Consider the following 16,014-nt stretch of genomic DNA (forward strand, 5'->3'; position numbering starts at 1 on the left):
ATCCTGTTTAGGAATTACGTTATTAGAAAACACCCTTGTTCTTTTTATTTCCACAATTTTTGCCACCTCAGCAGGTGCAAAATTTTTTTTACAGCATCTTCACATAGGTTTCAGTAGACACTTTTGATTCAAAGAAAAAGGGCTTAAGAAACTAAAATTTAATTTTCAAAAAGTCTTTTTCAACCCCCATTGAAAATAAAATTGTTTGTGACTGGTAATTCCCATTGGTTATAACAGACTCACGTGTTCACACGAAAGTCCGTTAATGAGCATTTGTGCTAATTATCAGCATTGATGTACTCTTACTGTTCATTGCCACGAATGTGACTGCGCCCCCTTTTCCTTCAACATTATGATATTGTTGCATCATAAAAATCGGGTAGCAAGGGAAGTGATTGAAGCCTTCCACATTCTTTATTACGTTAAGCTTTATTGGCGCAAAGTCCTTTAATGCCAAAGAGTGCCAGTACAAGTGTTGTTTCATTTCAAGTTATTAGTCTAAAAACAAATGCTGTGTAGAGAATGTCAATAAAATATTTGAAACAGGGCATTTAAAAGGAACGTCACTTTGTTACAGGCCTTCGTTTCGCAGGCTGGGGTCTGATGATAAATGTCAGCTAGGCCAGAGACCCGCACGGCTGAAGTCCTTGCCTGAGCAAGAACTGCGAAGGCTCAGACATACTTGTGTTTTTTGCACCAGGCGGTACCTCACACGTGAAGCCCAGCCTGGTGTCTAGGATGGAAAGATATCATTGTTAGAAATTTTACTTTTGCAAGATAATGAACAAGTCTCTTAAGGTCAAACACTGCACTGAGTGTTAAAAACAACCCTGGATGGAGTGGGATATGATACCGACAGAGCTCCCTGAAATGAGTCAGTCGTGCTGGGTAAAGCACAGAGAATTCAATCAAAACATGCAAAACGATTAGACTCTCTCCGCAGTGTATACATGTAGGTGGATCCGTGCCTGTGAAAAAGTGTTCATGTGTGGCCTATTCTGAACCATGTTAGAGTGACTTCAGTGAATCTGTTGAGTTTTTATGGGATAACTTTCTTTAGTTGGGGTTTGACTAGGTGGAGCTTGTTGACCTGCTTGTCCCATTTATCTTGCTAGTGGTTGCGTAGCCCTCTACGTACAACAGGCTTTAGATCCACCCCCGGAACAGTTGTTATATCTATAGCTTGCCTATCAGCGGCTTTTCGTGCATTTTTGTCAACTATTTCATTGTCCACAATCCCAGAATCACCTGGCACCCAGCAAATAACAATAGAAAATTTCAGGTTATAGGCTGCATAGATTTCATTAAGGAGCTTGTTAAAAGTGGGGTTCTTGCTGTACTTGCCACAAGACAGGGCTGTGACAACACTTAAAGAATCTGTGTACACTATAGACTTTTGTATCTTGTGTTGTATAATGTGTTGTATAATAAGCAGGGTACCATAGGCTTCCGACGTGAAAATACTGATATGTGTATGCATGGTTCTGGTGTTGGAGAGTTTTGTCCATAGGCTGCACAGGATACAGATGTTTGAGACTTTGAGCCATCAGAGAAGAATGCGGCTGAACAATATTCGTGCTCAAAGGCCAAGAAATGTCGCTCAATGAATGCACTAGGACAATTTTTCTTTTTGAGGTCTTAGAAGGACCAGTCACAAGTTACAGGACACTGCTGCCAGGGAGGGATGTGTTTGGCATAGTCACTTTCCTGTAAGCCATTGAAAAAAATGCCAAGTTTTTCTACTGCAGGTCTTATTTCCGATGGAAACGGTGGGGCAATAGAAGGACGGTTTAGGTATAACTGAGTAGTGGACACATCATTCATAAGTGTTTTGCATGGGTGCTGCTTCATAGACATGATCTTAACTGCATAGTTGACTCCTAGATACGTGCGCTGATAGTCTAGTGGCCACTGATCTGACTCTGCATAAAGGCTTTGAATAGGGCTGGTACGGAAGGCACCAAGTGCCAGCCGGATACCTAGGTGGTATACAGGGTCCAACATTTTCAGTGCTGTCCTTGAAGCTGACTGATATACTATGCATCCATAGTCTATGCGTGACAGAACCAGGCGAAACAGAGATATGAGACAGTGCCTGTCTGTCCCTCACGACTGGTGCAATAAAATCTTTAAAAGGTTCATGGTCTTGAGACATTTCAGCTACAGTTGTTTTATATGCTTTATAAAGGTGAGTTTAGCATCGTAAATTACGCCAAGAAATTTTCGTTCTTTCGCAATAACTAAGCTTTGTCCATTCATTAGTATGCAGGGGTCAGGATGTACACCTCTTCGTCTGGAGAAAAGCACACTAGTAGTCTTGTCAGTGTTAAACTTAAAAACCATTCTCATCAGCCCATTTCGCAAGGCTGTTAACACCCAACTGTATCTGGCGTTGGCATACAGTCAAGCTACACGATTTGAAACTGATTTGGATGTTGTCCACATATATGGAGTACGATATCGCAGGTGGAATAACAGAGCGAAGAGAGCTCATTTTAACTATAAAAGGTCCAATCACCCGGGGTCGGCTCAACCACCAGTATCCTCTTTTCCCCAGACATGGCAATGCCATGCACGGCTAGGCGTGGGAGGGAGTCGAAACTCCCCTGTTAGCTCGTGTCCGTGGTGACGCTACGCACCAAACGCCTGCTGTCGCAGACGCCCCTGCAGGTTCCAGGAACATATTAAGTGCAACGTATTAACACATAGCTCTACGGGGGCATTTCTAGTTTTCGCAATTTCGACCGTAGGAGCCGGGAAATCGTATTAAGCAGGAATGCACAATGAGGTTCTACTGTATATATTGTGAGCACGACAAGTGAATGACTCTTCATTCTCTTTAGATATCATCATCACCTGTACATCTTCATCATCTGTAAATATCATCACCAGTGTGATTTAGCTCAAGCCTGGCTGAATAAACCAGTTCCTCACAAGTGGTGGACGGTGCTTTCCGTTCCCTCAAGTCCTCTCGCCCGTTCTCACTGGAGCTCCGCTCGGGTCGTCGCATACATCCCCCAGCCATGGCGGCTCAAGAAAACCCTGGCCCATCCAACGTTGCCGTCCTACTGCAGCCACCGCCACCTGCTCCGCCCAACAACATTCGCCTGCGTGATCCACCTGTGTTTTCCGGTCTCCGAGGCAATGATGTCGAATACTGGATTAAGAACTACGACCTCGTCAGCGATTTGAACAGGTGGGACAATCCACAGAAGTTGCGCAGCGTCCCATTTTACTTGTTTGATGTTGCCAAAACTTGGTTCTGGAACCACGACCCGGATCTTCCCGACTGGGACACTTTCGAGCAGCAAATTCGTCAAATATTTGGTGCCCCTACAGTTCGCACTGAGGCAGCAAAGAAGAAGTTCGCTGAACGCACACAGATGCCGGGTGAATCTTACACCTCTTATATTGAGGATGTCCTTGAACTGTGCAAGCTCGTCAACACCGCCATGTCTGAGAATGACCAAATACGTCACATTATTAAAGGCATTAACACCGCCGCCTTTATGCTTTTGCCACGCAAAATCCGGCCACCACCCAGGAAGTGATAACCATCTGTAAGCGACTTGACGAGCTTCAGTCTCTTCGCCTCTGCTACGATGCCACCGACATTCGTTTGCCTGCATCCCTCGACTTGTGTGCGCTTATTCGCCACATTGTTCATAAAGAGCTTCACGGGCGCTGCTATTCCTGCGCTGCGGAAGTTACTTTCCCTTCTGAAAAAGATAGCTTGCGAGACCTGATTAAACAAGAGATCGCGTCCGACGTGTTCCAACGGTCCCTGCGTGCGCCAGACGCGCACGTACGCCGAAGTTGCCGCGCTCTCTGCCGCATCCACCGTTTCTGTGCCTACACCAGCAGACAATACGCCTGTGGCTTCGTTGTCACCGCCAGTGCATGCACCGCCTCACTACGCACCTCAGCGCCCACCTCGACCAATCTGTTACTAGTGCGGCTATCGAGGACATATCGCTCGGTTTTGTTGAAGGCGCCAACAAGACAAGCAACGTGGCTACGTTCCCGAAGAACAGCGAAGCTTCCGTCCGACTATGAACTACCTACAACCACCCTCCCAATCGACCTATTACTGTTCACCGTTCTCTACTTACCATACTGCCATGCCTGGGAATTCCCGTACGTCTCGCCGAAGGTCGCCTTTGCCAGGTCGCCGTTCAGTGTCGCCTCTGCAGCCCGCCTCCCATTTCACGAACGCCCACACAGAAAACTCCCCAATGCAGTTTTAGGAGGGGAAACTGCACCACCGGACAGCTAACAATTCCTGCATAGCGGCCATCGAATTTGATAGCAATGTTTGTAGAAGGTGTACACGTTGAGGCTCTTGTAGACAATGGCACTGCCATTTTTGATTATTCATGCTGATTTTCGTTCCTGCCTTCGAAAAGCCACCACGCCTTATGGTGGCCCACATCTCCGTGCAGCAACCAACGCTTTTCTTTGTCCACTTGCACAGTGTAGCGTTCGTGTCTGCATAGAAGGCATTTGTCATCACATAGTTTTCGTGGTATTTCGTGAGTGCACCCTGCACCCACTTTCTCATTCTGGGGTGGGATTTCTTGTCTTCTGCGTCCGCTTTCATATCTTGTAATCAGCGCCTCCCGCATCTAAATGCCACTGACTCTTCTTCGTTTGAACACGATGGACGCATCCGCCTTGTCACCACGTCAGATTATGTACTTCGGCCATACATTGAAGAAATAAGTGTTGATTGCACCGACATTGTGGATGGTGACGTACTAATTCTCCCTTACGGTCATACCCTACGTAGGGGCATTGTGATCACACCAGGGCTTATTCGCTTCTTCGATGGGTCTACCTACCTAACCGCCATAAATCAAACGCCCGAGTGTGTACTGCTTCTCTGTGGCTCAACAGTATCTTGCGCGGTCGACAGTGAGCCTGTTGCGATTGTTACTCTTCCGAACAACAACCACAACGATGTCCCAAAGTCACAATCCCTGCCATTCAATACCTCTTCCACACCTGTGTTGGCAACCATAAGCACCAACTTAACCCCTGATCAAACTGAAGATTTGCTCGCCCTGTTGAATAGACCCCGTTCTCTATTTTACGTGAACTCGCCCGCCCTCAGCATGACTACCACCGCTACTCACAGTATCCAGACTGACGGCTCTCGTATTGTACATCAGCGTCCATATCACGTGTCTCAGGCAGAATGCAAGATCATTGAGAAAAACGTCTCAGACATGCTACGACGCAACATCATACGTCCTTCCTCGAGTCCCTGGTCATCCCCAGTTGTTCTTGTTCAAAATAAAGATGAACAGTGCGTTTCTGCGTTGATTACCGTGCCCTAAACAAAATAACGCGCAAGGATGTTTATACTCTCCCTCGGATCGACGATGCACTGGATTCATTACAGGGCACAGAGTATTTTTCTAGCCTCGACCTTAGGTCAGGCTACTGGCAGATACCAATGTCGAAGTCTGATAAAGAGAAGACTGCTTTTTCAACGCCAAATGGGTTGTACGAGTTTAATGTGATGCCTTTTGGACTTTGTAATACACCCGCCACCTTCAAACGCATGATAGACGGCGTACTGCGTGGTTCGAAATGGAAAACGTGTCTGTGCTATCTCTATGACATAGTGTTTTCATCCACGTTCTCGCAGCATCTACAACGTATTGACGAAGTTCTCACATGCCTTGCAAAAGCCGGTCTACTGCTTAACACCAAGAAATGTATCTTTGCTAGCAAGACAATCAAGGTTCTCGGCGACCTCGTCAGCAAAGAAGGAATTCGGCCGGACCCCTAGAAGCTTGCCGCCGTTCTCGATTTTCCTCGTCCACTGCGTCAAAAGGACCTGCGCAGCTTGCTTGGGTTATTTTCTTACTTCCGGCGCTTCATACGTGGCTTTGCGAAACATGCGTCTCCGCTCCATCAACTCCTTGCAAGGAATGTCCCCTTCGTTTGGTCCAAAGACTGCGAAAGCGCTTTCACGGCATTGAAGCAAGTCCTCACGTCGGATCCGGTACTGTGCCACTTCGATTCCACTGCACCCACGATCCTTCACACCGACGCAAGTAGTCATGGTCTAGGTGCGGTACTTTTGCAGCGTGACAAAAACTCACGCGAACGCGTCGTTGCTTACGCAAGTCGTGTTCTTACCGCTGCGGAAAAGAACTACACTATAACCGAGCAGGAGTGCCTTGCTGTTGTTTGGGCAGTGCAAAAATTCCGACCATATCTTCACGACCATCATTTTATCGTCGTTACCGACCATAACACCCTATGCTGGCTTTCATCGCTGAAAAACTTATCGGGTCGCCTCGGTCGCTGGGTGCTTCGCTTGCTGGAGTACGATTGCGATGTCGCCTACAGATCTGGGAAGAAGCATCAAGATGCTGATGCTCTATAACGCTGTACTTTGCCCAGCGGAGGCCACTCACCATCGATACTCCAAAACGACAGCACCTCTCCAATCGCAGCGCTAAGTTCATCACCTGCTACCCTATCCGTCCTTGTTTCACAACAACGTGTCGACCCATACTGCCGCATTATTGTTGACCGCTTGACCGGCTCTACTACTCCTCCAAACACCAGACTCCCTCGTCAACTTAAACAATTTAAGCTTGTCGGCAGTGCTTTACACCGCTATATTTACCACATCGATGGCAACAAGTGGGTACCCGTCATCCCACGTTCTCTGCAACGTGAAGTTCTGGAAGCCTTTCATGATGATCCAACCGCCGCTTATCCAGGCTATCACAAGACGACAAAATACGAAGTCATTGTTTCTGGCCTGGCCTCTCTTCAGCCGTCGCTAAGTACCTTGCCTCGTGTCCATTGCCAATGGTGAAAACGACCGACAACTTCTCCGGCTGGCTTAATGCAACCTCTTCCTTGTCCTGCCTCGCCTTTTGAAGTCGTTGGAATCTACTAGTATGGCCCTCTTCCTATATCATCCAATAGGAATCGCTGGATTGTCACGGCCGTCGACCACCTTCCCTGCTACGCAGAAACAGCTTCTATACCATCTGGGACTGCCCCTGGGGTGGCACGATTGCTTTCTTCGCCATAACCTTTTGTGTCATGGAGCTCCATGCATTCTCCTGAGTGGTCGTAGCAAAGTCTTTCTCTCTTCCATTGTCGAGCAAGTTTTGTGTGCCTCGAACACTGTTCACAAAACCCCTTCTAGCTAACACTCGCAGACCAACGGATTGACTGAACGGTTTCATCGGACCCTATCGGATCGCCATGTACATTCACCCCAACCACACGAACTGGGATGCAATTCTACCCTTCATGACATTCGCCTATAATACGGCTGCTCAATGCACTACCGGCTTTTCTCCATTTTTTTTTCTCGTCAATGGTCGCTTGCCAACTTTCGCTCTGGATTTCTTTTTCCTTCCGGCCCCTGCACCCTCGACGGCTCCTTTCTCTGAAGAATTTTTATCTCGTCTCACACACTGCCGTCACCAGGCCCGTGTTAACACAGGCCTCTCTCAAGACACTTGAAAATCTCGCTTATGACTCGTCTCGCCGTGTTGCGAGTTTTTCCTCTGGTGACGAAGTTCTTCTATGGACTCCACTACGCGTCCCCGGATTATGCGACAAATTCATCAGTCGCTTCATTGGGCCGTACACGGTGGTCGAACAGACATCTGTCGATTACTGCGTTTCTACTCTTAGCGCTAATCCTGATCATCGTTGCCGCGGAACAGAGATAGTGCACGTATCTCGTTTAAAGCCTTACGCGCGATTCATTTCATAATACTGTCAAGCGACCATGCGGCTGCTTTAACCGCGCGGGCTAAATAGTGTGAGCGCGACAAGCAAATGACTCTTCATTCTCTTTAGATATCATCATCACCAGTACACCTTCATCATCTGTAAATATCATCACCAGTGTGATTTAGCTCGAGCCTGGCTGAGTAAACCGGTTCCTCAAAATATATGCTTGTTTTTCCCAAACAAATTTTAGTTGCAAGTCAGTGCCAGTCTTTTTTCGTCGTGATTTTGTGTGCCCTGTGTATTAACCTAGATGAACGCATCAACTCGCTCAAGCTTCCATTGTTATGCAGATCATTTTTTGGGGCCCTTTCAATTCTTCTCCATTTATCCTCAAAAACTTTGAATATTGTCCGATATGCCTTCCTTGGCTTCATTATTTTTACGGTAATGTTGGAAAATCTCACTAGCAAAGTCTCATCACAACACGTGTGGGAATAGGTTCCCTGTTGTTCAATATGAGGTGTTGATGGGAAATCAAGTCGTCCCAATTCAGCAGCCAACAAGCGCTTGCCCTTTTCATACACGAGAAAAAGGAAGTAAGCAAACTGATTCGATGTTAACTGTGATCTTAACTTGAAACTTTAACAAAATTATATAAAAAGTGCAAGCAGTAGGTAACAAAACGGTGGATTGAGTCAATGCAACCACATGTATTTTACTGGTTTTACACTGTGCTTAAGTCAAATCTTTTTGCCAAAAATAGTAAACCGCTCCACAGCGATAGTAAAAGTCAACATAATAGTACTAGTTATTCATCACTGCCACAATTCACATGCAATAAATAGTTACCTTTACACAGAGGCCAAATAGCTTGAGGAGAACAGTGAGCAATGGCCGGCCCCGTGATAGGTCATCAATGGCAGCAAGGCGCTCGAGCATGGCCTCAAGGCCACCGCAAATGCCCATGACACGTGCCAGCCTGTACACATGCTCCTCATCCACCTGAGGACCACCAGCCTTTGCTTCAAGAGATTCCACAAATTCTTCCGTTGCATCTCCCAACAGCCCTCGCATACGGTACACTACTCGCATAGCCTCCGACTCTCCATTCTCAGGACACCAGACTTTGCGGTAGACTTCCTGTACAAACAAATTCACCATACAGGCATCCCATGTTTAGTTGAAAGACCATTTAAATGCAGTTAAGCAACACCCATAAAAAATGAAGCCCATTTATAAGGCAAGCAAGCTGGTTCACTTTAAGAACATTGGTATATGCCATAATGTACATAAATGGGAAAGAATAGTGTTGAATTATGGGAGACTCAGGGGTGCAACAGACAAAATAGCTTTCTCGGGGCAGCATAACTAATAAAAAATACTTTGACAAAAGATAAAAATATATGTACTAGTCATTCAACACCAGCTAATACATGCGCAGCACACGTTAACACTGCTATTTCAATAAAAGAAGTGTATGGTGCTGCATATGTTAATATGAACCTGCTAGCATAGTGACCTCGAAATTCTGGAGATTTGTAAAGCAGGGCTAAGTGGACACGACGTAAAAAACAAAAAAACAGGCATACGCTTGTGTCTACTTGTTTCTCAGGGTGGCAGAAACATCCTGCACAGCTACGAGGTTTCAGTAATTTTTTAGGCATCGGCAATCATACTAGTACTCATAACAACAAAGCAAAGATTAAGGAACAAAATGCGCTGCATCCCATGACAGCTAGTATTATTAACCTCTCTCCGATCTTAGTATGCTTCATTGCAAGGTACCTATGTAATGCGGCGAAAGTGGCTTAAAAAAGTGTTTTGCATGCGATGGAACAAGACGAGAAAATTTGAGAACCACTGCCCTGTTTTTTTCTTTTCTATCATGGTGGCGGTTAGGGTCTATGCATCTTGAATGTATTGAATGATAACGTCTAAACTGCATGTGGCAAATGAAGCCTTTGTGTTTTTTCGACACTAGTGCACCCGAAAAAATGATGAGGCTGGTTGGGAATTTCAACACTGTGGCATAATTTCAACAACTTTCAAAGTTTTGGCTCAGCTTGGTTCAAAAATAAGAAATTGGCACAATCGTTGCAGCCCTGCACACTGACTCCAATACCTCTATGAGAAAGAAAGTTGAAAGCAACAATACTACACCTCGACAACATTAGTACTTGTAGACTACTAAGTACCAGAGTTCCCTGTATTAATTGTTCTATGAATCTCCAAATCGAACCATCAATTTTTTTTTTGTAATTGATTAAGTCTGACAAATGCACAGGTGAAAACCTTAGCACGCTTAGTTGGTCAGGCTTGTTCGCCACAGCATAATTCTGAACAAAGTAAACATTTGGCTGTAAATATACATGAGCCTTGGAGAGAGGCAAGCATGGAGAGAAGCAAATGTCCAACAATCTTAAGGGGCCTTTTTCAAGTAACCATGGAATGAATTCACTTAAAGAGCTTATTGCCTCACGAATTCAAGGTCACAAAATTTTTAAGAATCCATCCAGTACAAGCGGAGTTACAAAGAATTGGCGCTCGCTGCAATCGTGTTCTCTCTTCTCTCGTACCCGTGAAAGCACTGAAAGCTAAGTAGGGAGGGATGGCACGGGCAAAGAAATAATGTCACGTGCACCTCTTAACCTTGAGCACTTTTTTTTTTTGAATATGCGGCTTTTTCTATGCAATCGCGCGCACACACCCAGACAAGTCGCGGAGTCCCGTGGCGATCCCTGTAATGACCGAGTGTGCCATGTTCAAGTCAACTAATGACTGATAGATGGCCTTCTACATGCAATTTTGGGCGTCTTCCGTCATTTCTTGAGAGAAGAGAAAGCGATTTTAGGAGACTGATAATTTATTGTGAATTCTAGGTTGCATGCTGCGCTATGATATTTGGCTCGCGTGTTCACTGGAGCCTCTACTACAGGTCGGCGCATTTTCTGACCATGCTCAAAAATTGTTGCAGGACCCCCTTTAAGGGTACCGACACGAATTTTGTGGCCGAGATAACATGCAGGATCGATTTCCATGAACATGCGTATTGATTGATATGTGGGGTTTAACGTCCCAAAAACCACCATATGATTATGTGAGACGCCGCAGTGGATAGCTCCGAAAATTTCGACCACCTGGGGTTCTTTAACGTGCACCCAAATCTGAGCACATAGGCCTACAGCATTTTCGCCTCCATCGAAAATGCAGCCCCTGCACGCGGGATTCGATCCCACAACCTGCGGGTCAGCAGCCGAGTACCTTAGCCACTAGACCACCGCGGCGAGGCATGAACATGCGTATATCATAGGCAAAATATAAACAGCGAATATAGCTTGGAAGGCATTTTAAATTAATTTTAATGTTCGCATGAGCAACGGACTCCCTCGTGCTAGCAACAATTGCAAATCTGACCCTTCGTGACCCCCTACTTCCCTCACGTGACCATGCTGCAACAAGTTATGATGTCATAGCCAGCATTTTTCTTTTGACACAATGTTTACTACAACAAACTACTACACGGCGGCTGCTCGCAAAGTCCGTGGTCATGGTGCACATGTTAAGGGGGCAGACTGGTCCTAGACATTTCCTTACTTTTTTTAGTGATCTTGATGAAACTGCACAGAATTATGAAACTTTTTCTGCCGATTTCAAATATTTATTAGTTTTCCTATCTAGTTCCTGAAATAACTTAAGTTCGCCCCCTACTGTTTAAGGCCGCCATAGAAAAAAAATGCTTAACTAAAAGTGATATTTACGATATACCAACATAGACTAATGACTACAGATTGAAAGTATGCAAGTTTTTTTTTTGTTTTTAGGCTTTACTGGCTATTTTAATGAAATAAGATTTCTGCCGATTACCCCCTTAGTTAAGGGTATAGAGAGTACGGAGTTGGGTCTCCGATTAGCCTATGGGGTGCTGTTTATTAATATATTAAGCGGACAAAATTTAAATTCGTTTGTGAGGTGATGTTACCAAATTAATCTTTTTAGTGATTAGGCTTAATTTTGGTCACGAAATAGTTCCGGTACTATTACTCCTGTCCTGATGAAACCTGAGCGGCGACAGGTCTACAATTAGGGATTTGCACTGTATGAGTTAGAAGTTTCCCGGTAGGTTATTAGCAAAGTTAAAAGCGATCGTAAGGGAAAAAAAAAATGAACTATCCATTTTCAGCAAAATGAACTATCCATTTTCAAAAGCAGTTGGAATTGTGTTACAATTCTGATGAGTAATTATATAAAAGGCTTGTGCTCTAAAGTATGCTCCCATACTTGCATTCTACACACATACAGGTTTGCATTGCAAAAATAATTGTTCTACCTGCCCTAGCTGCAGAGATATTCAGACCTCAAAATTGAACAGTGGTAAATTTACTTTTTTGATAAAAATGGAAAAAAAAAAAAACTGAAAACACACAGCTTCTTCAAAAAGCAACAAACATGGTGCACATGTTTTGCAATCCTCATAAAGGTGCTCATAAATCCGTAGCAGAGCTTCTAACACAGGTGCCGGCAAATTATAAAAAAGCCTCGAAGCCCGTTCCCCGTTTTTCGCTGGTTCTGTATGTTAACAGCATTAAGAATCTGGACAGTTAGAATGACATTACAAAAAAAATTGTCCTGAAAGCACCGGTTGCAAGTTGGATACCCAGATGATGAACGGGGTCTAGAATTTTTAATGCACTTGGTGTTGCGGAGTGATAAATTATAGAGGCATAATCAAGGCACGACCAGACAAGACTTTTGTACAACTTCAAGAGGCACTTTTGATCATTACCCCATGTTGTACGTGATAGGAGCTTTAGGACGTTCATCGCTTACAGACATTTCATTTTTACATATTTAATATGAGGAATAAACATGAGCTTAGAATCTTAAGTGGTTCCCAGGAGTTTATGCTCACTGCTCACAGAGAGTTGGTCTCCCTTGATCGCAACATTTGGTAGTGGCATTACCCCTCGTTTGTTGGAGAAAAGTACGCAACTACTTTTCTGGGTGTTTATTTTAAAACCATTCTCATCCGCCCATTTAGAGAATTTATTCATTCCAAGCTGTACTTGTTGTTCGCAGATGACATATTGCATGATTTGAAACTCATCAGCACATCATCAACATACATGGAATAAAACATCGTGCTTGGAATTACTGACTGCAGGGAGTTCATTTTTACAAGAAAGAGTGTGCAACTAAGCACGTCCCCTTGCGGAACACCTGTGTCTCTTGGGTAAATGATCTAGAGAAAGCATTTCCCACTTTTACGCGAAAGGTTCGGTTAGACAGATAACTTTCAATTGTGTTTAACATGTTCCCATGGATGCCCAAGGCGGCAAGATCGCGTAGAATCCCGAATCCCCATGTGGTATCATACGCTTTCTCCAAGTCTAGGAATACCGAAAGTACAAACTGCCTATGAATAAATGCATCTCTGATGTATGTCTCTATGTGAACAAGCGTGCCTATTGTCGACCTCCCCTCTCTGAAACCACACTGAAGGGGGTCTAGTATACTGTTACTTTCTAGAAAGTGGATTAAGCGCCGGTTTAACATTTTCTCATATAGTTTGCATAGACAGCTTGTTAACGCTATTGGACAGTAGCTGGCGGCCAAGGACGGGTCTTTGCCTTGTTTAAGCACTGGGATGACTATTGCTTCTTTCCATGACAATGGAATATACCCAGCTTCCCATATGGTATTGAAGAGGGTTAGGAGTGTTTTTAGTGCTTCGGGGTGAAGGTACTTGATCATTTCATACATTATACGATCACCACCTGGCGCCGAGTTGTTGCAGCACTTAAGAGATGCCTTAAGTTCAGCTAATGTAAATGGGCAGTTGTAAGCCTCACTGCATGGACGTTTACATTTAAGGGGCAGCCACTCTTTGAGTTCTTTTAATCTTAAGAACGTTTCTGTATAGTGTGATGCACTTGAGACATGTTCAAAGTGTTCGCCTAGGCAGACTGCCTGCTCCTCCAGGCTCTCACCTTGGCTACTTAACAAGGGTAGGGGGTGTGACTCCCAACCCATTAACTTGTTTACCCTATTCCAAACCTTCGTTTCGCCGGTGTAAGAATTTATACCAGAGATGTACCTATTCCAACTTTCTTTCTTTGCAAGACGACATGTTCTTCTGGCTTGTGACTTGACCTGTTTGAAATTGACGAGGTTTTCAGCTGTTCGGTAATTTCGGAGTAATCTCCAAGCTTTATTTTGACTATTGTGCGCTTTTCGACAATCGTCGTTCCACCATGAGATGCAGTGCTTATTAGTCATTTCGTTGGTTTGCTTAATACATTTCACTGCAGTGTCAATAATAAAACCTGTTAGGTAATGATTGATTGATTGATATGTGGTGTTTAACGTCCCGAAACCACCATATGATTATGAGAAACGCCGTAGTGAAGGGCTCCGGAAATTTCGACCACCTGGGGTTCTTTAACGTGCACCCAAATCTGAGCACACGAGCCTACAACATTTACGCCTCCATCGGAAATGCAGCCGCTGCAGCCGGGATTCGAACCCGTGACCTGCGGGTCAGCAGCCGAGTACCTTAGCCACAAGAGCCGCGCGGTGGGGCTGACTTGGTGTTCCAACGAGGAAAGTCAGGTGAGCATGTATCTTCTTTTGTTAACTTCAACATAATCGGGAAGTGGGCACTCCCAAAGGGGTTCTTGAGAACGGACCACTCCAGATATGGAATTAGTGTACTCGAAACAATACTAAGGTCTATAAAAAAGTATGTGTTGTTTGTAGTGCTATAATATGTTGGTTCTTTTTTTGTTCAGTAAACATGCACCTGACAAAAACAGAACGTGTTCCATTAGGCGTCCTCGCGGGTCTAAACGGGATACGCCCCATAGGGGATTATGTGCGTTTAGATCACCGACTATATATGGCGGAGGAAGTTCATCAATGAAGCTTTGAAATTGTGTCTTCGAAAGTTGATAGCGCGGAAGAATGTAAATAGAAGTAATTGTTAGTAGCTTCCCAATTATCACTGCTTGGACAGCAACTGCCTCAAGAGAAGTTCGGACGTTTAATTGCTTACAGGCAACACCTTTATCAACTATTATAGCGACACCGCCCGAAGAGGCGGCAGCGTTGTCACGGTCTTTGCGGAAGATGGCATCAAGTCCGTCTTCCGCTTGAGATGTGTTTTCTGAACACACAGCACCTTTGGAGTATGTTTTTTAAGTTCTCTAATATCATCGAGGTTGTGGAGAAGTCCTCTCATATTCCACTGTAAGATCTGTGTGTCCATTTTAGATGTGTTTTGTGCTGTGTGCTCAAGGATAGAAAATTAGCTCACGGGCCCTTTCCAGGAGCCATGACACGAGATTTTTCTTTTTTAGATCGGTCGACGGAGTCGCGTCGATCCTTAGGCGCTGGCTGCGCCCTCACGCTCGGTGTTGTGTCCATTGCCTCGTGCGGGGCGCTGGACACGCGCTCTTGCGAGCGCTGCATTTGTTGTGAGGGCCTCGCCTCAAAAGACGAGAACTTCGTGGCCCCCATTCCGGAGGTTGGTGGGTCCTTCTTGGATGGTGGAGCAGCACTGGCTGCAACCGCCGAGGGGGCGGATGACGCATCGCCGGCTCACTACGCGTGTGCCATACAGCCGCTGGAGGCCGTTGTGGCGCTGCCCCCTGACGCGCCACTTCGGCAAAGCTGGTTTCTGGTAGGTAGGACACCTGCCTACATGCCTCCTTAAATGAAATGTTTTGTTTTACTTTAATTGTGACAATTTCCTTTTGTTTTTTCCAGCATGGGCATGACCGTGAGTATGCGGCATGCTCCCCATTACAGTTCGCACAATGAAGAGAGTTTTCAGAGGCATCAGATGTGTGTTCTTCAGCACTGCATTTCGCGCAAGTTAGGCAGCCTCGGCAGTTCTGTGAACTGTGGCCGAACTGCTGGTATTTGAAACTAAGAGGGTTTGGTATATATAGCCTCACTCGAAGCCTGATGTACCCAGCCTCGATGGAGTCGGGCAGTACACTTGAATTGAAAGTAATTATCAGGTGCTTAGTCTGGACATCTTTGCCATCTTGCCTCATCCTAATTCATTTCATGTTGATGACATTCTGTTCACTGAAACCCTCCAGGAGTTCAGCCTCCTTCAGCCCTAACAGGTCATCATCTGAAACAACGCCACGGGTAGTGTTTATGGTTCGGTGTGGGGTTACTATTAAATTGGTATCTTCAAAGTTCACTAGATTAGGCAGTCTCTCATACTGTTTCTGGTCGCGGAGCTCTAACAAGAGGTCACCACTTGCCATTCTCGATGCTTTATAT

General features: G+C 45.2%; 1 protein-coding gene across 4 annotated transcripts in view; it reads right to left on the minus strand.

Moving 5' to 3' along the window:
- The window catches only part of poe (E3 ubiquitin-protein ligase-like protein poe), a 567,105-nt gene that overhangs the window by 56,957 nt on the left and 494,134 nt on the right, over positions 1–16,014 (minus strand). For all 4 annotated transcript variants that reach the window (XM_075878938.1, XM_075878937.1, XM_075878939.1 and 1 more), the window contains one exon: positions 8,569–8,859. In XM_075878938.1, the coding sequence (XP_075735053.1) occupies positions 8,569–8,859 (291 nt within the window). The remainder of the gene's footprint in view (positions 1–8,568; positions 8,860–16,014) is intronic.

Source organism: Rhipicephalus microplus, chromosome X (genome assembly GCF_043290135.1).
Source record: "Rhipicephalus microplus isolate Deutch F79 chromosome X, USDA_Rmic, whole genome shotgun sequence".
NCBI classification, from domain to species: Eukaryota; Metazoa; Arthropoda; class Arachnida; order Ixodida; family Ixodidae; genus Rhipicephalus; species Rhipicephalus microplus.